The sequence below is a fragment of the Dipodomys merriami genome, unplaced genomic scaffold (assembly GCF_024711535.1).
Source record: "Dipodomys merriami isolate MVZ:Mamm:240054 unplaced genomic scaffold, mDipMer1.0.p SCAF_3, whole genome shotgun sequence".
Classification (NCBI taxonomy): domain Eukaryota; kingdom Metazoa; phylum Chordata; class Mammalia; order Rodentia; family Heteromyidae; genus Dipodomys; species Dipodomys merriami.
In genome coordinates this window covers 105847524-105871814 of record NW_027204492.1, presented here as the reverse complement: position 1 = coordinate 105871814, position 24291 = coordinate 105847524, and the positions used below count along the sequence as shown (strand labels likewise).

At 41.9% G+C, this 24291-nt stretch overlaps 2 protein-coding genes across 3 annotated transcripts in view; both read left to right on the top strand.

Annotated features, from left to right (window-relative positions):
* Positions 1–8285, top strand: part of LOC138839935 (putative transcription factor SPT20 homolog-like 2) — an 85149-nt gene extending 76864 nt beyond the window's left edge. The window contains exons 2-3 of the mRNA XM_070039403.1: positions 6244–6373; positions 8152–8285. Of these exons, the coding sequence (XP_069895504.1) occupies positions 6244–6373; positions 8152–8285 (264 nt within the window). The remainder of the gene's footprint in view (positions 1–6243; positions 6374–8151) is intronic.
* Positions 8286–8291: 6 nt separating this feature from the next.
* Pdk3 (pyruvate dehydrogenase kinase 3) overlaps positions 8292–24291 on the top strand; it is a 69022-nt gene continuing 53022 nt past the window's right edge. For both annotated transcript variants that reach the window (XM_070040693.1, XM_070040694.1), the window contains exon 1: positions 8292–8622. In XM_070040693.1, the coding sequence (XP_069896794.1) occupies positions 8517–8622 (106 nt within the window). In that variant the 5' untranslated portion in view covers positions 8292–8516. The remainder of the gene's footprint in view (positions 8623–24291) is intronic.

Sequence of the window (24291 nt, the reverse complement as noted above, 5' to 3'; positions counted from 1 at the left end):
GAGATCTCAGGATTGGGGCTCAAAACCAACCCAGGCAGGAAAGTCCATGAGACTCTTACCTCCAATGAACCACCAGAAAATTGGAAGTGGCACTGTGCTCAAAATAGTAGAGTGGTAACTTTGAGAAAAAGAGCTCTGGGATAGTGCCCAGGCCCTGAGTTCAAGCCCCATGACTGACAAAATTTTTTAAAAAATACATACACACTCACACACACACACCAGAGTCCCATGATCCTCTTTAAAGGCTTGTTCTGAATAATCTAAAACCCCACACTAGGTCATACCCCTTAAAGGTTCCATTGTCTCCCAATAGTGCCAGGTCTTTATTCATTTTATTTTTTGTCGGTCATGGGGCTTGAACTCTGGGCCTGGGCATTGTCTCTCAGCTCTTCAACTCAACACTAGGACTCTACCACTTGAGCCACAGCGTCACTCCCATCTTTTTCTGCTTATGTGATGCTGAGGAATCGAACCCAGGGCCTCACGCATGCAATGCAAGCACTCTACCACTGAGCCACCTTCCCAGCCCAGTGCCAGGTCTTTAACACATAGGCCTTTGGGGAACATGTATCCAAACCATAGCAGTGTGTTTGGGGGAAAGCCAAACTAATCTTGTAGCTATGATTCCATGATGACACTTTTATCTTGATACATGGAACTCTAGAAAAGTTAATGGAAGAGCCAAATTTAAGCATTTGAAATAGGATCTCATCTAGAGATGTTTTTTTTAACCAATAGTTATTATTATTTGTAGTTTGTGTTTATTTTATTGTAAAGATGCTGTACAGAGGGGTTACAGTCACATGAGTAAGGCAATGACTACATTTCCTGGCGAGCATTGTTACCCCTTCCCTTGTTGTCCCACTATCCCTTCCCTCCCCACTTCCCACCCTCCTCCGCACCCCACCCATCCCCCCCAAAGTTGTTTATCAATAATTATTCCCTGTCATCCAGGGAATAGCGAGGGGGTCCCTCGGGCCCTGAGGGACTGAGGTGAAAGTGTCATTCTGCTTCTGATCACTTTTCCATCTCCCTCCTTTCCTTACCTTCTTCCCTACAAATCCTAAAGTCCATCACAGTTCCCAGTATTAAGTCCACTTAGATGTCTCTGCTGCCTGGGCCTTCATTTACCATGGTTGCTGCTAAACTCTCCTCTTCTTCTTCTTCTTCTTGTTCTTTTTTTTTATTTTTGTCAGTCATGGGGCTTGAACTCTGGGCCTGGGCGCTGTCCCTCAGCTCTTCAGCTCAAGGCTAGCGCTCTACCACTTGAGCCACAGCGCCACTTCCATTTTTCTGGTGGTTTATTGGCGATAAGAGTCTCACTGACCTTCCTGCCTGGGCTGGCTTTGAACTGTGATTCTCAGATCTCAACCTCCTGAGTATCTAGGATTACAGGCGTGAGCTACTGGCTTTGCTAAATCCTTCTTAAAGCTCCCAATCCTCTCATGTTTTCTCCAGTTTTCATTCCTTCTCCTTTTTTCCGTGGTCATTCTCAGAGGCTCCAAATATTGTCACAGTTCTAACCACGAAATTGTGTATCTTCACCTGTCAAGATGCCCTTTGCGGGGCTGGGAAGGTGGCTCAGTGGTAGAGCACTTGCCTTGCATGCTCGAGGCCCTGGGTTCGATTCCTCAGCACCACATAAGCAAAAAGAAAAAAAGCCGGAAGTGGCGCTGTGGCTCAAGTGGTAGAGCGCTAGCCTTGAGCTGAAGAGCTGAGGGACAGCGCCCAGGCCCAGAGTTCAGACCCCACGACCGGACCAAAAAAAAAAAAAAAAAAAAAAAAAGATGCTCTTTGAGGAAATGAAAGGAAATTTAGAGCACTGTCTAGTAAACTTTCCTGCTTGCTATATTGAAAACTACAAATATTTATCGGACACATTCTTGAAAGCTCTTCAACAGCACTCCCTCAAACACTGTAAATTATGGTTAGATGAAAAGGAAAGCAATGCTATCTAAGTTATTATCAATCAAGTGTTTGCCAACTTAGATCAAAAAGTAGAAAGATGTGGTTATTTATTTTCTACGAGGCTTATCTGTGCATCTGTGTGTGAGTTGGTACTGGGATTTGAATTCAGGGCAGGCTTAATCTCAGGGCCGTGTGCTCTTACTCAGCTTTTTCACATAGCTAGCAATCTACCACTTGAACCATGCCTACACTTCTGACTTTTTACTGGCTAACTAGAGATAAGAGTGTCTCAGAGTTGTCTTCACAGGCTGGCTTTGAACCTTGATCCTAAATCTCAGACTGTTGAACAGCTCAGATTATAGACATGAGCCACCAGTGCAGACTAGCAATTTTAATTTTAGAGAATATGTCTCCTCTTTTTTTCTGGTTTGGCATCACCTTATTTGCTTGTAAAGGTTTTCTAGTCATGGCAGAGAGAAATGAGTAGCACCCTGAACAATGATCCAGTGCCAAATTTATTGGTAGGATTAAGAGAGGATTAAAAGAAGTGATTTTACCTAACACAGTCTGGCACAGGAAAGGCAATGCAAATACTAGATATCTTCCTATATAATACAATTACAACACTTTGTAGTGTCATTTAGTATAACAATATCTAGTAGAAATCTAATGTAACCCCAAATGCAAGCCACATTTTCTTTGTTATTATTAATTTATTGTTATTATAGAGGTGATGTACAAAAGGATTACAATTACATGAATCAGGTTATGAGTATATATGCTTTCGTACAATGTCTTCAGTTCCTTGACTCTCTCCCACGAATTGTATAGTTCACTTTCATCAGTGTCCAGTGAGTTCCACTGCTGTACTTTTTCACCCTTTTCCCCTCTATTTCTGTATCCCCCACCCTCCTGAAGATATATACATGAATATACCCTACATAAGATAGAGCACAGACTCATCAAAAACTTAAAACTATAAAAAGTCTTTTGTTTCCATCTCTTGGCATTCCTTTCAGTATATATATATATATATATATATATATATATATATATATATATTATTTTAGCTAAATATGAAGAGTCCCTTGGGCATTGAGCCTTTGTGTTTCTCTCCTAAGAGTATCCTCTTTTGCTCTCACTGTGTGTATCTAGAATCCTATATAATTGATCATATCCCAATGTATTTTAGATCTAATTTCTGCACCATTTGTCCCTTTGAGCTTGGCTTACCTCATTTAACACTATTTGTTCTAGTTCCATCCATTTCACTGCAAAGATATTATTTTATTCTTTCTAATGGCTGTGTAAAATTCCATTGTGTATAGGTACCACAGTTTTTGGATTCACTCATCTATTGTGGGTCAGCTGGGCTGGTTTCATATCTTGGCGCAAGCCGCATTTTCTAAAAGCCACATTAAAAAGAGTAAAAGAAACAGCTAAAATCAGTTTTAATAAGATATTTTGTTAAGCCAATATATCCAAAAGGTTATTATTTCAACATGTAGCCAATATAATTTTTTGTAGTAGTAGTGGAGACTGAACTTGGATCCAATGCGCATGTTAGGAAGGTATTCTACTTGAGCCATGACCCTAGCACTTCTGCTGCTACTTTGCTTTTTTTTTTTTTCTCCTTTGGTCGGTCATGGGGCTTGAACTCTGGGCCTAGACACTGTCCCTCAGCTCTTCAGCCTAAGGTGAGCGCTCTACCTCTTGAGCTACAGTGCCCCTTCCGGTTTTCTGAGTGGTTTATTGGAGATAAGAGTCTCATGGAGTTTCTTGCCTGGGCTGGCTTTGAACCGTGATCTCAGCCTCCTCAGTAGCTAGGATTACAAGTGTGAACCACTGGGGCCTAGCTACTTTGCTTTTTGAGACATGGTGTCACTAACTTTTCCTAGGCTCATCTTGAACACCCAACCTTCCTGCTTTAGTCTTGTGAGTACTATAGATTGGATTACAAGCATGCACTAGCATGCCCAACTCATTAGTGAGATAGTTTACATTTGTTTTCAAGTGTAAACAAATTAAATCAGTATAAAAATTTAAACATAGCATATCTCTCATTTCTGACCAGCCATATCTCAAGGTCTCAATTACTGGGGTTACTGTGTGGTGCAGTTCAGTTTGAGCACTTGTAACAGAATTGCATCACCTTAGATTTTGACATCTGATCTTTTGTGTTCTATTCTATGGCATGTTTCAAATTGTGGAAAGTACTCAGTTCAGGTGCTGTTCCTTCAGGATCACTAATTTCACTAGTTTCATGCATCTGATGTTACAAGGAACTAATTATTCTGGACGAGGGGGCCCCCAATTCCTTTTGATAAATGGTTATTTTTCTTTTCATCAGAGCTTTCAAACCTCCAGAAAATTAGGGTTAGTGGAGATCTGGGCATAGCACAAATATACTCATGGAAAATTGAAAACAAAGTGGGAGTAGTTACCAATAGAAGAGATATTTCTATAGAGATTGCCAAAATACCTCTTAAACTTTCCAACTTCTCTCTTCTGCCCTTGAAATGGAAAAAAGCCTGCCATACAAGAATAGCTAACAAAACCTGCAAGTCACAGCATAGGAGTCCAAAGCCCTGAGCTAAAATTTCAACTGTCTTTTGCACCTCCAAGAACACCAAAAACAAAATGATAAACTTATTCCTTGCTGGGTGCTGGTGGCTCATGCCTGTAATCCTAGCTACTTTGGAGGCTGATATCTGAGGATCGTGGTTTGAAGCCAACCCAGGCAGGAAAGCCCATGAAACTCATCTCTAATTGACTTTTAAAAAAAGCCAGAAAGGGGGCTGGGAAGGTGGCTCAGTGGTAGAGTGCTTGCCTTGCACGCCTGAGGCCCTGGGTTTGATTCCTCAGCACCACATAAACAAAAAAGAAAAAAAAAGCCGGAAGTGGCGCTGTGGCTCAAGTAGTACAGCGCTAGCCTTGAGCTGAAGAGCTGAGGGACAGCACCCAGGCCCAGAGTTCAGGCCCCACGACCGGACCCCCCCCCCAAAAAAAAAGCCAGAAAGGGAGCTGTGGTTCAAGTGGTAGAATGCTAGCCTTGAGCAAAAACAAGCTCAGGGACAGTACCCAGGCCCAGGACTGGCACATACAAAAAAATATTCCTCAATGAATTATCCAGTCACACCATTCCTGTACTTAAAATATTTTGGTGGGCAGAGAAATATAAGACTGAAGACCCTGACTAATTGAGCAAAAGGACAAATATAAATGGACTTCAAGAAGTTTGGTCTGCCCAAAATAGTTTGTACAAGAAAATTCAAGGGCTGGGAATGTGGCATAGTGGTAGAGTGCTTGCCTAGCATGCATGGAGCCCTGGGTTCGATTCCTCAGTACCACATAAACAGAAAAATCCAGAAGTGGCACTGTGGCTCAAGTGGTAGAGTGCTAGCCTTAAGCAAAAGAAGCTCAGGGACAGTGCCTAGGCCTTGAGTTCAAGCCCCATGGCCGGCAAAAAAAAAAATTCTAGAATCTAAACTGGGAGTAGTGGTGTATGCTTATAATCCCAGAACTTGGGAGTCTGAAGGCGGAAGATCTTGATTTTAGTTTACATACCCAAAAGCCTGTGTCAAAAACAATCCAGATTCTAGCCATGTGAGAAAATATGGCTCAGCTGTATATGCCAGCCTAGCAAGTTTGAGGCCCTGTGTTCAAATCCCCAGTCAGTACTACCAAAAAATGACAGGCTGGTGAATCTTGGAAGCAATGAAGATGTTCTTCTATGGGTGAATAAACAAACTATGGTACATCTATAGAATGGAAAATCATTCAGCTCTGAAAAGATAGGAGCTATTAAGCCAGGAAAAGATGGAGGAACCTTTAGCACATGTTGCTAAGTGAAAGAAGCTAATCTGGAAAGGCAACCGATTATATGATCCCAACTACAGGATACTGTTAAAAAAAGAGTAAAGCTGAAAAGTAATGGGTTAGTGCAGCGGGTTAGTGATTTTTTTCTTTGTGCTGGTACTGGGGCTTGAACTCAGGGTCTGGACAATGTCTCTTAGTTTTTGGTTCAAGCTGGCATTCTACCACTTGACCACAGCTCTACTTTTGGCTAATTGTAAATAAGAATCTCACACACTTTCTTGCCTGGGCTGGCTTCCCACTGCAGTTCTCAGATCTTACCTTCCTGAGTAGCTAGGATTACAGGCATGAGCCACTTGAGCTTGGCAAGATTAAAATATTTTAAGCCCTTTGTGTCTTTAAGTTCACTGACCTGTAAAATGAGGATAATACTCACCTCCCATTTTTGCTGTGGAGAGACAACATAAGTACTTCCAGAGAATACACAAACAACTGCTATCAATTATACTCCCCCTGTAGGTGCTAGCCCTGCAGGTAGCACCTGAGAAAGTCACTGAGGAATCACAGGCATTTGGTCTCCTTTATGTGTTTGTTCCCTGCCCTCAGCTGTACTTCATTTTGCTGCTAAAGCTGCTAGCTGAACAGCTTGGTAGTATGCTTTCTTTGATTTGAATACAAAAGACAGGGTCGTCCACCAAGATGATCAAATTGTTCTTGAAAATCCAGAAACATAGCAAGATTCTGAATGTACAGGTCGCTTCTTTAAATGTATGAAATACAAGCAAAGACTTGAGTGCATAAACACCCAATGAAGGCACAAAAGCTAAAAGCTATATGCTAATAATACTGTGAAGTGAGAAAAACAGTCCAATCAGAACAAAGGTGTGATTTTCAGTTACATTTTTACCTTTCCTTAAGTAACACAACATTTTTCTTTCTGATGGGTATTTATGTACTACTAAAAATTAAGTCAAGGGATAGTGGAAATGATTAAAGCAAGTGGTATTTCATGCATTCACATTAGTAAATAATGGTTTCATATCATAAAAAATGAGTTCAAGGGGCTGGGAAGGTGGCTCAGTGGTAGAGTGCTTGCATTGCATGCATGAGGTCCTGGGTTCGATTCCTCAGCACCACATAAACAGAAAAAGCTGGAAGTGGTGCTGTGGCTCAAGTGGTAGAGTGCTAGCCTTGAGCTGAAGAGCTGAGGGACAGCGCCCAGGCCCAGAGTTCAGGCACCATGATTGGCAAAAAAAAAAAAAAGAGTTCAAATTCACTGAGTATTTATGTACTTAGACTTGAACTCCAGGCCTCGCTTGCTTCCTCAGATCTCTTGCTTATGGCTGGTGCTCTACCTCTTGAGCCACACCTCCAGTCTGGCATTTTGCTGGCTAATGGGAAAAGGGAAGACTCGTCTGCCTGTTTGTCTTTGAACTGTGATCCTTTGGATCTCTGCCTCCTGAGTAGCTAGGATCGGTGCCTGACTCAAATTTACTCTTACGCAAAGAATACTATAGCATCAGCTTGGACTCCTGCCCTAAAGTGGTGGGGGTGGTAGTGGTATGGTAATGAAACCAACTCAGAGTCCTATGGAGGTGAAGGAATATGAAGGAGAGCCTTTTCCCAGCGACCTTATATTTGATTTTCTCCAATAATAGTGGTGGTGGAGTTGTAAATATAGTCAGTGAATTGATCATCCTGTCCAGCTGTGTTGTAGAGAACAAGGGAGGTCGACAGGGAGATACCAGACAGTGTTAGTGACATTGTGATGGGCCTGGGCAAGGGTGGTAGTAGTGTGTGTGTGTGGTGGGAGCATGACACCGAATTCCTTTCTTTGCATTCTGCTTTAAAAAAAGTATCCGACTAGGCGGGTCCGCAGGCTGCAGAACTAGGAAACTGAGCTAGTGATGTAACAATCTCCTAAAAAGTGGAGGCTGGGAGGGCGGGGCTCCTGAGACTAGGAAACAGTGACGTTACAATGAGCTCTGTCAATCCTGAAGGGGTGGGGTTTGGAGTGGGGGAATGAAAGGACTGGTGAGCCTACATTTAGTTCTGTCCAAAGGTGGTCATAATGATGGGGGCCGTGAAATGACCATTGTATTTAAGAACAGAACATGAAAAAAATCAAAGTGTCAAAATGCAGGAAACACCCTAATGTGCAACAATTCAGCCTTTTGCCAGTTGTGGGGCCTGGGGTGCTGTCCCTGAGCTCTTCAGGCTTTCAAAGGCCTGAGGCAACCCAGCAAGATCTTGTTTAAGGTGTGGACTCCCATTGTCCTCTCAGTCTTCTAGAACCTCAGCTACCTTTTAGTCTCTCAGGCCAGCGCCTAGGGGGACCAGTATAGAGGTGGGGCCAGGAACACAGATAGTTGCCGAGCCAGGAAGAGTCCGGAGAGCTAGGGAAGTATAAGGTTTCTTCCCCCGCAGCAAGAGCAGAAGAAAGCCTGGGCAGCGGCCAATCAGCAGCGATCGAGTTCGCCCGCGTGCCCCCGGCGCCCGGAGAACCCTCGCGCGCGGTGTACGTGCAGCGACAGGCCCCGCCCCCAAAGGGCGGGGCCTAAGAAGCCTCGAGCGGGCAGTCGCGGCCAGCCCGTGAGCTGCTGCTGTTGCTGTTGGTGCGGTGGTGGTGGCAGTGGCGGTGGCTGCTGCTGCTCCAAAGGCAGCTGGTGTGGAATTCTAGAAAGAGGTTGAGGTGCGTCCCCGCCGATCGTCCCCAACCTGCGTTGCTTAGCTGTGCCGGCCCCTGAGGCCCTCCTGACGTCTCGGCAGGTCGGTGTCCTGCTTCCGAGAAGATGCGGCTGTTCCAGTGGCTGCTAAAACAGCCAGTGCCCAAGCAGATAGAGCGCTACTCACGCTTTTCACCATCACCGCTCTCCATCAAACAGTTCTTGGACTTTGGTGAGTGCTGGGCCACGGCCCCCCTAGAGCTGTGGGGGTGCAGGGGATGCCGCCATCTCGGCCTGCCCTCTGGATCTCCTCGGTCTCTGGGCAAAGTCCGTGGGAACTGCGGGTGGAGCTAGGGGATGCCTGGGATCTCTCACTTGGGGTCGGAATTGGGGACGCGGTGGCAGCGTGGTAGGGCCCAACACCATCACCCCCCTGCAAGAGAGCTCAGCCCGAGATGCAGGAACTACGTTCAGAGACTCACACCCCTTATAGGACTCCCCAAACCTTCCAATGTACTTCACATAAACCCCACTGTCCTTAAAACTTCACGATGAGATGTGGGTGGCTTTGAAACATTTTTTTTAAGTTGGAGATTTTAGTTTGGTTGGGTAAGAGCTGTTTAGAAACACCTTGAGGTTGATTAAGACTATGGCATTTTGTTCCTCTCTTTTTCTGCTCTAAGGTGGTTGGTATACAGCAGGACTGGTAGGATTTGAACTGTATACAATCTTCATTACGTTATGGTGAAGCAGAGGCCTGGGTTACAAATGCCATAGATGCTGATGTAGTGCCCTTGGATGGGCTCTTTGCTCAGCTTCCGGTCTAGAATAACTCTAGCTCTCTTGCTCCTCTCCTTTAGTGTCCCCATCCACCTTTTTTTCCATGAAGTGGGCTGGGCTGGTAGGCAGCTCCACGGTTTGTTGAGCTCCCAACTTGCTTTAGGCCTAGCTGAAATGAGAATAGATTCTACCACCTTCAGTTAACTGGATCGTGTTTCCCCAGAAGGATATTGTTCCAACCCCCAACCAGGACTGAATGTGATCGTGAACTGCCTAAAGGTAAAACAAAAGTGTACTGCCAGGTATCAGAATGGAACTCAGCATCCCTGAAGTTCAGTGGAGCAGCAAAGATAGTCTAAGCTCTCTAGGGAAAATTAAGGGACATCTGTTTGTTTAATGAATTTATGTAAATGCCAAGGATGGTGTCAGTTGGGCATAAAAACTAGTAGTAGGTAGGACATCCCAGGAAGACTTGATATATAAAATGGGATGGATTTAATACTTTTTAAAATAGCAGTTGAGCTAGGAAGTGAGATATAGGTTAAAGTTGAGACAAAGTCAAAAGAGTTTACAAACTAGAGTGCCAGAGAATTATAATAAAAAGTCAGCGTTTCATGAGATGTTGATCTTAAACTTTACTCCCCAAAGCTTTGTCTTTCTTTCCTTTTCTTTTGTTCCTTTCTTCCTTCCTACCCTCCTACCTCAGGGTCTCATATTCTTGCTTAGCTTCTATTCCTCCCTTCTCAAAGCTAGCACTAACTCTACCACTTGAGCCCCATCTCCACTTCCAGGTTTGCTGCTTAACTGAAGTTCAGAAGACTCTTGGATTTGTCTGCCTGGCTCTGCATCTGACCAAGATCCTCAGATCTCAACTTCCTGAACAGTTAGGCTTATGGGCATGAGTCATGGGCCCCAGGCCCCAAAGCTTTTCAGTCCTTGGAGTCTATCACCTCTGGCTACTTGTAGAAATTTAAAGGTTTGAGGCAGGTCTGGACTTTAGAGCTTAGAATGAAAATGTTGCTATACATAGGTATGTTTTCTGTCTCTAATAGCTGACACTGGTGGCTCTTGCCTGTATTCCTACCTACTCAGGAGGCTGAGATCTGAAGATTGCTGAGATCTGTGATCTGAGCTGGGGCAGGAAAGCCTGTGAGACTCTTACCTCCAATTAACCACCAGAAAACTGCAAGTGTTGCTGTGGCTCAAAGTGGTAGTGCACTAGCCTTGAACAAAAGAGGTCAGGGACAGCACCCAGGCCCTGAGTTCAAGTCCCATGACCACACACACACACAAATGAAATGGGTGAATTTATGAATACTGAACTTAATTCTGATTCCTCCCACCCTCAAAACTTGTAATAGCTCTAGTAACTTTTGGTAGTTTATTTCTATGGGTAGCTAGTGTCCACACATGTTTACTGGTGTTTGGCAAGGATGTTATTTGCGTAGGAAAACCACAGCAGGGGATAATGTTATCATAGAAAGCGTATGGGACGAGTATCTGGAAACCAGTGTTCACCATTTTAAAACATTGAGATCAAAGCTGGGCACTGGTGGCTCACGCCTGTGATCCTAGCTACTAAGGAGGCTGAGATCTGAGGATCTTGGTTCAAAGCCAGCCCAGGCAGGAAAGTCTGTGAGACTCTTATCTCTAGTAAACCACTCAGAAAACTGGAAGTGACACATGGCTTAAGTGGTAGAGCGCTAGCCTTGAGCTGAAGAGCTGAGGGACAGCGCCCAGGCCCAGAGTTCAAGCCCTATGACCAACCAAATAAAACAAAAACATTGACATCAGTGATTATCAGCTTATGGCTACATTCCTGAATTTCTGATATCTGGGTGTGGAGTACAGGGCATTTTTTTTTTTGTAGGTTGGTCTTGGGGCTTGAATTCTGGGCCTGGGTACTGTCCCTCAGCTTTTCAGCTCAAGGCTAGCCCTCTACCACTTGAGCCACAGCGCCACTTCCTGTTTTCTGGTGGTTTATTGGAGATAAGAGTGTTGTGCATTTTCCTGCCTGGACTGGCTTTGAACTTCGATCTTTAGATGTTAGCCTCTTGAGTATCTAGGATTACAGGTGTGAGCCACTGGTTCCTGGCTTATAGGTCATTTTTTTAAAAAAGAAGATCTTGGATTGTTCTAAAGCATCCTCATGGATAAAAATCAACTGGATGCTCTACTGTCCTCTTTTCATCTATGTGCTCTATTTCTCTAAGCCCTTTAAAATAAGTTTCTTAAGGGATCTTTTCTGGAAATAGGGCCTAAAACCCAGCAATACAAAGTGTTCTTAAATGGCTTGTTAATTTAAACATTAATACTATAGTACATTAAAAGGGTGTGATTTTAAAAAATTGTTGTAAAGGTGATGTACAGAGGGGTTACAGTTACATAAATCAGGTAAAGAGTACATTTTTTAAAGGATAATGTTATCCCTTCCCTTGTTCTCTCCCAGTTTTTCTCTCAAGGGTGGGATCTTTTAACTGAGTTTTTTTCCCGTCCTGGTACTGGGCTTTGAACTCAGGACCTGGCACTATCCATGAGCTCTTTTATTCAAAGCTGGTACTCTACCACCTGAGCCACAGCTCCACTTTCAGTTTTTTGGTGGTTAATTGGAGATAAAGAGTCTCATGGAGGGCTGGGAAGGTGGCTTAGTGGTAGAGTGCTTGCCTTGCATGCCTGCGGCCCTGGGTTCTATTCCTCAGCACCACATAAGCAAAAAGAAAAAAAGCCGGAAGTGGCACTGTGGCTCAGGTGGTAGAGCGCTAGCCTTGAGCTGAAGAGCTGAGGGATAGTGCCCAGGCCCAGAGTTCAGGCCCCATGACTGGACCCCCCCCCCAAAAAAAAAGAGTCTCATGGACTTTCCTGCTCTGGCTGGCTTTGAACCAGTAACCTTAGATCTCAGCGGCCTGAGTAGCTAGGATTACAGATGTGAGCAGTCAGTACCAGGCTACCAATTCATTCTTTTTGCCCTGGGATTACAGTCACATGTTTCCAAATTTAAAAATTGCAAAAGGACACAAGGAGAAAAACCCACTTCCTACTTCTATTTATTAGCTTCCCTTTTTTGTACAAGTGACATCTTACACCTTCATCTGTACCTTGCTTTTTAAATAGTTAGAGAACTTTTTATATATGTACCTTAAGAACATCCTTTTTATAGCATCTGAAAATTTGATTATATAGATGTAGTATAATTTAACCAACTCCCTCTTGATTGCTAGTAGGTTTCCAATTGTTACTGTGACAACAGGTGCTCAGTGAATTATTATGTACATTGGAATTTCATGCCTGTCTGACTATATATGTGTGTGGGGGGGGTGTGTGTGACAGATTCCTAAACATAAGATTGCTATATCCATGAGGATATGCATTTGTGATTTTGATAAACATTGTCAAATTCCTTTTTATACAGATTTTCTGTTTACCATCCTAATAGAAGTTTCTGAGAGCTCTTAATTTTTAGACTTACCACTTCATTGCCATACTGTGTGTGTGTGTGTGTGTGTGTGTGTGCGTGTGTGTGCGCGCGCGCGCGCGCATGCGTGCACATGCATGCACGCCTGTCAATCCTGGGGCTCGAAATCTGGGCCTTGGGCACTGTTCCTGAGCTGCTTTGCTCAAGAAGAGTGCTCTTCCACTTGAGCTACAGCTCCATTTCTGGTATTTTTTGGTAATTAATTGGAGATAAGATTTTCACAAGCTTTTTTGTCTGGACTGGCTTTGAACCATGATTCTTGGATCTCAGCCATCTGAATAGCTAGGATCACAGGCATGAGCTATTTTCAAACTTTGTGTGTGTGCCAGTCCTGAGGCTCGAACTTAGGAACTGGGCTCTGTATTTGAGCTTTTTTGTCCAAGGCTAATCACTTCTACAACTTGAGCCACAGTTTTACTTTCAGCTTTTTTGGTAGTTTATTGGAGATAAGAGTCCCATGGCCTTTCCTGCTGAGGCTGGCTTCAAACTGTGATCCTCAGATTTCAGCGTCTTAAGTAGCTAGGATGATAGGCCTCAGTGGTTGTCAAACTTTTGATGGGTGGAAAAAATGGTATCTAGATAGAAATTATTTTCTCCCTGTGTAAACATTACTTTAGCTTTTTTAGTTCCTACAATAATGCAGAATAGAAACATGCAGAGAATTAGAATAGTTGGATAAACTTCTGTGTTCATTACATTGATGTCTAAGTGTTATTTGTCTATGAATGTATGCATAATGCAGGCTGTTAGGTTTTCTTATTAAAGTCAAGCTTGTATCAGAAAGACTTTTTCATTGTAACATCAATACGTTCTTTAAGTTACCTATTCTTTCAAGTTTGTTATAATGCCTCGTGTGCCTTTGTCAACGTTCTCTACTCCGTGATATTGATCTGTATAGGGTTTCTGTCTCTTGTAGTATCCATTTTGATAATATTTTCCTAGAAAATTACCCTCATCGTCCAGGTTTTTAAGTCACTTTGGACAGATCTGTCTGTCTCCCTTCCTCTCTCTCTCTTGCTCCAGAGTTTTCCTATGTAGCTCATTCTGGCCTCAAACTTGAGATCTACCCACATGCGCTGCTACTTTACCCAGTTCTGAGAGTTATCTTTTTTTTTGGGGGGGGGGGTCCGGTCATGGGGCCTTAACTCTGGGCCTGGGCACTGTTCCTTAGCTCAAGGCTCAAGGCTCAAGGCTAGCGCTCTACCACTTGAGCCACAGCGCCACTTCGGGCTTTTTTCTTTTTGCTTATGTGGTGCTGAGGAATCGAACCCAGGGCCTCAGGCATGCAAGGCAAGCGCTCTACCACTGAGCCACCTTCCCAGCCCCAAATACAGCCCTCTTATTTCTTAGTTTTTATCTTTGTTCTCCTCCTTAATTAAGTTAGCTGATGGTTCATTTAGATTTTTTGAGTTTTATGACTTATTTTCTAGTTCATTAATGTCTACTTTGACTTTATTAATCCCATTTGATTTCCTAAGGTTTATTTTGTTCTTTTTCATTTTTAAAAAACGATGCTTTTCCTTTTTCTTCCATTTTTTTGGGGGACCGGGGAGGTTGTTTATATCTGTCTTTCCTCTGATCACTGATCAGTTGTTTCAGCAGCTCATGTGTGTTTAGTTCCCTCCTCCCATCTCTTCTACATCGTTGATTTTTGCTGGGCACTGGTGGCTCACTTCTGTAATCCTAGCTATTCAGAAGGCTGAGATCTGTGGGTAGCAGCTGAAGCCAGCCTGGACAGGAAAGTCACAAGACTCTTATCTCCAAGTAACTAGCAAAAAACAGGAAGTGGAGATGTAGTTCAAGTGGTAGAGTACCAGCTTTGAACAAAAAAGCAAAAGAGAATGCCCCAGCCCTGAGTTCAAACCCCAGTATCAGCATTAATATAAAAAGATCTCTGGGGGCTGGGATTGTGGCTTAGTAGTAGAGTGCTTGCCTAGCATGCATGAAGCCTGGTTCAATTCCTCAGTGCCATATAAACAGAAAAGGCCAGAAGTGGCACTGTGGCTCAAGTGGCAGAGTGCTAGCCTTGAGCAAAAAGAAGTTCAGGGCCAGTGCCCAGACCCTGAGTTCAAGCCTCAGGACTGGCAGAAAAAAAAAGTTTTGTGTTCTGTGAGTGAAGGATTGTTTGTGAGCATTACTTTTCAGTATAGATACATTCTGAAGACAATTGAGTTTTGTCACACTGTTATTAGAGAATGTTGGGTGAACTATACTCTTAATTTATTGATATTTATTTTTGCAGCCAAAGTTTATGGTCATTTCCTGTGGGTTTTCCTTGGACAGCCAAAAAGAGGTTATTCTCAAGTTAGAATTATTATTATGCTTACCATATCAGTTATGTTATTTAGGTTTTGTATAGCTTTACTTTCTTATTTCCTTGTTTTATGGGTCAGACATGAGAGAAGTTAAAGTCTCCTAATAATATGTTCTCTTTCTCTGAATGTCTTACAGTTTTTGTTTTATGATGGTTCATGCTATGTTGATGCTTATGAACTGCCATGTCCTTATCCATGCCCTTTAAAACTAGTTGATGGCTTTTTGGCGAGATGTAATCTTATTTGACATTAAGCTCTTGTTTGCTATTTTTCTGTTTGTATTTCCTGTTACCTTTTATTTTCAGACTTTCTGAATTATCTTGCTTTAGGTGTTTCTTTATATACAATGGGGTGGTGAGTTTTGCTTTGAGAATCATTTTTTCTTTTATACGTATCCATATGATTTTTTCTTTTTTCTTTCTTTTATTTCTTTTTTCTTAATGTATATTTTTTATTGTAAAGATACTGTACAGAGAGGTTACAGTTACATGAGCAAGGCAATGAGTTCATTTTCTATTGAGCTTATTTCTTTTTATTTTTTATTTTTTTTTTGGTTGGTTGTGGGGCTTGATCTCTGGGCTTGGGCGCTGTCCCTCAGCTCTTCATGAGCTTATTTCTTTTTAAATTTTATTGTCAAGGTGATGTACAGAGGGGTTACAGTTACATAAGTAAGGTAGTGAGTACATTTCTTGTCAAACTTGTTACCCCCTCCCTCATCTTTTCCCACTTTCCCTCCTCCCCAGCTCCTACACTAGTTGTACAGATCATTTCCAACTGATTGTCTTGTGAGTTTTGCTGTTGCATTGGTTCCCTCTTTGTCCTTTGTCTCATCATTCTGTTGTTCCCCTTCCCTTCCCTAATTCAGATTAATGTATATATAATACCCAGGGTACCAAAATCAAATACAGTGACAACAGGGGATAAACCATAGGGGGAAAATACAAAAGAAACAACAAATTACATAGTACATTAAAAACAACAACAAAGAAAAACCTCTTGTGTCCATGTCTTGGAGTTGATCTCCCTTAGCATCATCTTCTGTGGTCATATGTACATAACTATTGAGCTATTCTGCTCATCCGCTAGGACTATCCTAGACATAATAATAATTATTGCAAATGAGGGAAACCATGGGACCTATGTTTCTTTGGATCTGGCTTTCTTCACTTAATATATTTTTTTCCCCAGTCTTTCCATTTCCTTACATTTTTTTTCTTTTCATATTTTATTTTCTTCTATACCACATATAACCTTTGCTTAGTTTTTTTTGTTTTTGTTTTGGTGCCTGTCCTGGGCATTGTCTCTGAGCTTCTTTTGCTCAAGGCTAGCACTCTACTACTTGAGCCACAGTGCTACTTCTGTTTATGTGCTTTTTCTGTTTATGTGGTAGTGAGGCATACTAGGCAAGCAAGCACTCTACCACTAAGCCACATTCCCAGCCCTACTTTTTTTTAAATTTTATTTTTAATTACAATTTAGGCTTTCATTTTGGTTTTAGTTTCTATGAATAAAAAGTTCTCTTGGTAAGCCAGGCGTCAGTAGCTACTCAGGAGTCTGAGATCTGAGGATCACAGTTCAAAGCCAGCCCGAGCAGGAAAGTCCATGAGACTCTTATCTCCAATAAACCACTAGAAAACCGGAAGTGATGCTGTGGCTCAAGTGGTAGAGTGCTCACCTTGAGCTGAAGAATGCAGGGAGAACGCCCAAGCCCAGAGTTCAAGCTCCACAACCGACCAAAAAACAAAAACAAAAACAAAAAACAAAACAAAAAAAGTTCTCTTGGTGATAGAAGAAGACTTGAACTATTATAATAGACTTTGGTTATTATGACACAAATTAAAAATGGACCCTTCTGAATGTTGAAAAAGTTGGTAGGAAATGATTCATGTTTTCATTTGGACTTTCTTTCCATCTTTCTGGTTCTCTCTTTAATCACTTTATCCCCTCCCAACAGATTTATTTCCCATTGGTTTTATTTCCCAGTGACTTTGATACAGCTTCACTTGTGTGAAAGATATTTGTTCCTGTTTCTCTTTATTTCATCTAAAATAGTCTCCTTCCAGGCGTGGGCACTCATCTTTTGGTAACCTCACTCAGCTTGCTCAGCTCAGTTTGCGTGGCAGAGTGAGCGCTCCATAAACGACGATTACTCCATAGAGAGGCCATTAAACATTATGTCACCTTAATTTAGTCAGTTGTTACATAAGTTTAAACTTCCACAATGTCCTCACATTTAAATATAGCATCTCCCAAATAAAACCACCAGAAAAGGAAGCTGTTTGACAACCTTGTTATCTTTTCATAGAACCCCATAGTTTGATTTCTAACCTAATCGCACTGGCTCCGCAAACCCTAGGGTTTTAGCTGTTAGAAGGTAGAAGCCCCACCTCAAATTAATGTATATATATATATATATATATATATATATATATATATTTTTTTTTTTTTTTTTTTTTTTTTTTTTAAAGACAGGAGACAGTTTCTCTGTCTTACTGCTTTGAGGTTTAGGGGCCCATTCTGTTTTCCATTCGAAAGTGTTTTAAGATTCTGATACACACTGGAAAGTTGACTTCATTTCCAAATAACAGCTTTGACAGTGTTTCAGTTTTTTGTTTTTTGTTTTTGCCAGTCCTTGGATTTAAACTTAGGGTCTGGGTGCTGTCCCTGAACTTCTTGCTCAAAGCTAGCGCTCTATCACTTAAGCCACAGCACCATTTCTGGTTCTTTGGGTAGTTTGTTGGAGATAATAATCTCATAAGCTTTCCTGCCAGGGCTGGCTTTGAACCACCATCTCAGCCTCCTGAGTAGCTACTATTACAGGTGTCAGCCACTAGTACAGGGCAATGTCTCAGTTTTCTTTTAAGTTGTTTTTTGTTCCTTAAAACCTACCTCTGGGGGGACCAGCAGTTTCATTCCTGGAGAAGATGAAAAGGTTTTTAAGATTTTGTACTAGGAAAAGGAGAAATATTCTCATTTGGCTTCTGAGTACATGTATTTTGCGTGTGTGTGTGTGTGTGTGTGAGTGTGTGTGTGTGTGTGTGTGTGTGTGTGTGTGTGTGTGTGTGTGTGTGTGTGTGTGTGTGTGTGTGTGTGTACATGACAGGACTTTTCCATAAACAGCTGTATTTCTGCACTGCTGGGTTGGCAAAAATTAGGCAGACTTGTTTGGAAACAGAAGCAAACTACTTAGAATGAAAGAGGATGAGAACATCGTAGTTTAAGGTCTAGATATTAAACTTAGCTTATTGTATCTTGATCAGTATTTAAATTGAAGGAAAGAACTAGCCTTTTGGGACTTTAAAATCAAATACATCTGAGTTTCCACATGATGTGGTTTATTAGACTCCAGGACATCATTCAGGCATTTAAAGTTGGAGGTCTTGCTTCATTACCTTTGCAGTGCATGAGTGTGCTTTGTGTGCTTTTGAAGGAAAAGGAACATTATTAGCAAGATTTGGGAAACCTTAGCTTTTGTTACTGGGTGGAATCAGAAAATATCATTGATTTTTTTTTCCTACTTTCTTTTCTCTTTTCTGTTCTTCTCTTCCTGCCTGCCTGCCTTTTCCTTTCCCTCTCCTCTTTTTCCTCTTCTCTCCTCTTCCTTTTCTTTTTTTCTTTTCTTTTTGCTGATTCCCAGGGCTTGAACTCTGGACCTGGACGCTGTCCCTGAGCTGATTTTTGCTCTACTGCTTGGGCCACAGCACCACTTCTGGCTTTTACTGAGTAGTTTATTGGAGATAAGAGTCTCACAGACTTTCCTGCCTGGGCTGGCTTTGAACCACTATCCTCAGATCTCAGCCTCCTGAGTAGCTACGATTACATGTGTGAGCCATCAGTGCCTGGCTTCTTTTGTTTTTGAAATAGAGTCTCACTCATCTTGTGACCTAAGCTGGCCTACAACTATTGTTCTGCCTCAGTCTTTCTAGTTCTGGGAATACAGGGTTGTGCTTCAGTTCCTGGTCTTTTCTTTATATTGTACAAGCATCCAATCATTTTATTTTTGTAATAATTCTCTCTCAGAGTTTGGGAAATCCTTTTATTTTAGGAATATTTTGGACCAAGAGTGTCTTAACTTGAGCTTGATTATCTGTTTGCCATTGTTTTTTAGTTCATAGACATTATTTGTGCGGGTCTTGGGGCTTGAACTCAGGGCCTGAATGCTGTCCCTTAGCTTCTTTTACCCAAGGTTAGTGTTCTGCCACTTGAGCTATAGCTCTACTTTGGCTTTTGTTGTTGTTGTTATTTATTGGAGATAAGAGCCTTACTGCCCGGGCTGGCTTTGAACCATGATCCATAGATCTCAGCCTCCTTAGTAGCTAGAATTATAGGTATGAGCCCATTGACTTTATTTTTAAGAATATCTTTAAGTTCAGAGACTGGGGACATGACTCAAGTGGTAGAGTGAAGCCCTGAGTTTAGGCCCTAGTACATATGAAAACAAAACTCCCAGACCCTCCCTCCTCCAAAACCCAGTATCTTTAGGGTCACAGTAAAATTATGCACAATGTGCAGAGAGTTCTATTATGTCCCCTATAAACACAGCCTCTACAACTGTCAACACACTGCAACAATGTGAGACATTGATGAGCTGCCAATAACTGGTATTAGAATTGACGAATTTCCACTGAGCCGTCATTATCCACAAAAGTCCATTGATGTTTGGAATCAGTCTTTGTGTTGTCTACTCTGGGTTTTGATGACACCTGTTTTTGTAAAGGTTTACTGGAACACAGTCATACCCATTCATTACATATATTCTGTCTCTTTAGGCTACACAATAGCAGAGCTGTGCCATTGCCAGAGTCTATAGAGCACACAAATGCAAAAATGTTTACTATCTGGTCCCTTTAAAGAAAGTTTACCAACTTCTGGTCTAAGAGAATTCAGTTTCCTGTTTAAAGAACTGGACAGTGATTGCTCCTGGTTTGCTTTTATTCCAAGTCCTTTCTCCTGTGTGCTGCTGACAAGAAGCCTTGGAATTGGAGTTTTAGGGGTTGCTAAGTCTCTTCTAGATAATACATTAGATTACCTGTAGTGTGTCTATGTCTGAGTAGAATTACCATGTGAATGGCTTTGAGGGATTTTATGGTTTTAATTTACAAGACTGTTTTTTATTTATTTTTTGGCCAGACCTGGGGCTTGAACTCAGGGCCTGGGCACTATCCCTGAGTTTCTTTTGCTCAAGGTTAACACTCTACCATTTGAGCCACAGTGCCACTTCTGACTTTTTTTGTGTATGTGGCACTGAGGAATCAAACCCAGGGCTTCATGCATGCTAGGCAAGCACTCTACCACTGAGCCACATTCCCTGCCCATGTCAGGAAAAATTTAAGTGTACCGATTTCTCCACAGTCCTGCCAAAAAGACTTAGTGGACAACCAAGGAACTAGGAACTAGGAGTTTTTGTTCGCCCTGCTCGGGCTTGTTGGGTGCATTCTTGTTGAGTGTTAAGTGCCTTTGAATATTTAGTTTCTGAAACCTGAAGTTTTAATCATTTGTGTAAATTTCTTGGATGGACTGGTTAATTAGTCAATGAACATATTGACTAGCAAGCACATTCTTGGAAATGTGCCCAGGGGACTGTGGCTGGGCTAGCTGGGGATCTCATGCTTTTCAACCATCATCATGTAAATTGGCCTCGAAGCTAGCTAGCATTGAGGTATAGCTCTAGTTCGTTTGTTTTTATGGCAGTCTGGACTGATTTACTTCCACATTTCTCTTCCTGGTAGGGCTGGGTTTGGTCATGACTCATAATGGGTGTCCTTCATATCGTTCAAGGAGAACCTGTTCCTGATCATTGTCTCATCTGAGCTCTGAAAGTATATACCTTCTGCCATAATAAGTAGCATATAAACTGTAGGAAACAGTTAAACAAGTTAGTATTTATATTCGAATTGAATACTTTAGGTTCTAGAGTAGATTATCTCCCTGAGAATCACCTCAAATTGTTATGTGATTTTATTTGCATTCTTAGACTGGAGCTAGGATTCTCCTTGAACATTTGAATTCTCCTTGTAATGGAGTTTTCTCTCTCACTAGTGCATGGAAGTCAGTGTATAATAGTCTCATTGTTACAAATAAATTACCAAGTCTCTAATACTTTTTCCACACCATGAAGATAAATATTTTTCTATGTGTCATTGTTCTGAAAACAGTAGGGTCCTTTGAAATTTGTAACATACTTATCTTTCCCCCAAACCAGTCACATTTTTGTAAATGAGGACATGCTTAGCCTTCCTTTCTTTTGAATCTGCTGTAGTAAAATGCAATGTCCCCTTAAGTTTGGCCACAGAAATCTCTTGATACCTTGCTGGATTCTGTATAAATTGGGTTAATTTCTCCTGGTTTCTGCAATTAAATAGAAGGCAAAGTATACATTGTTCTATTAGTATAACTAAACTCATCTCACAATCTGCTTTCTTGGATACCTTATCAGTTCCTTGCTCTGCCCATTATTTACATAAAGGTGGATGGCATCTGTGCCCTTCGTACTCAGTCGTCTTTCTGCTTTAGTCAGAGCTTTGCTTCAGTGAAACTTTCCCAAAAGGAAGTTAAATGAAACTAGAAAGGAGAAAATAGATTCAACTATCATCTACTGAAATACTTAACCAATACCTGGTATAAAATTAAATTCATTCTCACAACAGCCATGCTCATCTTAGAAATTAAGAGAAGGGCTGGGAATGTGGCTTAGTGTGCCCAGCATGCATGAAGCCCTGGGTTCAATTCCTCAGTACCACATAAACAGAAAAAGCCAGAAGTGGCTCTGTAGCTCAAGTGGTAGAGGGCTAGCCTTAAGCAAAAGAAGCTCAAGGACAGTGCCCAGGCCCTGAGTTCAGGCCCCAGCTGTGGCAAAAAAAATAATAATAATAAGAGACTGAAGTTATATATAGATGAGAACTACTCACTCACATTGTAGGTAGTAATGCCGGTCTTTACCCACCTGATCATCTTCCCACCTCTTCGCTAAGGTGATAGGTGATGGGCTGGACACACATGATCAAAACAAACTGGAGGAAGGGATCAACAAACTTGTTGCTACCATTTGGCAAGCATGTCCACAGCCATTTCCTTCATGAATTTGTTCTGGTTTTTTTTTTAATCTTTTTCAGTTAGGATCATCTTAACAAAGAAAGGGGAAAAAAAGAGTTTTACAAAATGAAAGGCTTGTGGTCAGTTTCCTAAGATACTGAAACAAGATTCAACTATGTAATTAAAGACGAAAATTACCTAGGTAAACAGAAAATCTTTGGATGCTCAATAGCCATTTTTTATTTTATGCCATGATATTTTTAAAAATTCAATTGTATTGTCAAGGTGATATATAGAGGGGTTACAGTGAGTCCATTTCTTGTCAGACATTATTACCCCCTCCCTTGTTTTTCTTCCACTTTCTTTCCTTCCCTCACCAGTTGTAAAGTTCATTTCCAACATATTGTCTTGTGAGTATCGCTGTTGCATTGGTTCACACTTTGTCCTTTGTCTCGCCATTTTGTTGTTCCTTCCCTTTCCTAATTCAGATAAATGTATATACAGTACACAAAACAAATACAATGACAACAGGGGATAAACCATAGGAAGGAAAAAAAAGAACAAAAGAAAAAAAGAAATCACAGTACATTAAAAACAACAACCAACAACCAACCAAAACTCATTTCCGTATCTTGGAATTCATTTCACAATAGCTCAATAGCTATGCACAAATGACCATATAAGATGATGCTAAGTGACATGAACTCCAAGATACGGCCAGTTTTTGAAACAGGATTTAAAAAAAAATTTATTTCCCCACATTTAATGATTTCTGGTTCTCAGTGCTAGTCACTTGGGAGAATCCTCTTGGGGATTCCTAACAAATGAAACTTTCCTCACCGCTAAAACACTTAAGTCATTGTCAGGATAGGTTCTAGGCACTGACAATGTTGAGTGACCTGGATAATTGTCATGTGCTTCCAGAGTTGAGAACCATAATGGAAGGTCCAGTAAAGTTTTTGCCCAAGATCCCAAGCTACCAATTACTTCAGGGGACAATCTGTGACATGTAGAAAGTTAACACTGAAGTCCTCAAATCTATTAGTGTTAGTTGAATATTCTGCATTTTGGAATGCAACAGAAGTTGAGAAGCATTGGCCAAGGTGTAGTCGCAATCATTAAGAAGGAGCTCATAGGTAAATGAGAAGCTGTGACAAATACATAATCTTATATATGCTAGCCAGACTTTGTGAATCATGAAATTTTTGTGTGTACCAGTCCTGGAGCTTGAACTCAAGGCCTGGATTCTTTTCTCTTCTCTTCTCTTCTTTTTTTGCCGGTCCTAGAGCTTGAACTCAGGGCCTGGGCACTGTCCCTGAGCCTCTCTGTGCTCAAGATTAGCACTCTACCACTTGAGCCACAGTGCCATTTCCTGCTTTTTCTGTTTATATGGTACTAAGGAATCAAACCCAGGGCTTCATGCATGCTAGGCAAGCATTCTACCACTAAGCCACATTCCCAGCCCAAGGCCTGGATTCTTTTGCTCAAGGCTAGCAGTCTTCCGCTTGAGCCACAGCTCTATTTCCAGATTTTTTGGGTCATTTATTGAAGATAAGAGTCTCACAGGCCAGGCACCAGTGGCTCATGGCTGTAATCCTAGCTACTCAGGAGGTTGAGATCTGAGAGTCACGGTTCAAAGCCAGCCCAGGCAGGAAAATCCATGAGACTCTTATTTCTAATAAACCACCAGAAAAGCTGGAAGGGGCACTATGGCTCAAGTGGTAGAATGCTCACCTTGAGCTGAAGAGCTCAGGGACAGCACCCAGGCCCAGAATTTAAGCCCCATGACTGACAAAAAAAAGAGTCTCACAGACTTTCCTGCCCAGTCTGGCTTTGAACCAAGATCCTCAGATCCCAGCCTCCTGAGTAGCTAGGATTACAGGGATGAGCCAAGGTGCCTGGCAAATCCTGGAGTCTTTTCTGCGGTTCTTACCTCTCTTAAAGGTTGTTGAAATAACACAACTGTTCTTTATTCAAAATGTCTTGGAAGCCTTTTTTGATTGAGAGCATAGAATGAATGGAAATCTGTGCATTTTTTTTCATTTCTTCTTGAACTCAGAACCTCAAGCTTGCTCATCAGGTGCTCCTCCATCTGAGCCATGCCTCCAGCCCCTCCTTTTTTTGGGTCCAGTTGTGGGGCCTGAACTCTGGGTCTGGGTGCTGTCCCCCAGCTCTTCAGCTGAAGGCTAGCGCTCTACCACTTGAGCCACAGCGCCACTTCCGGCTTTTTTCTTTTTGCTTATGTGGTGCTGAGGAATGGAACCCAGGGCTCATGCATGCAAGGCAAGCACTCTACCACTGA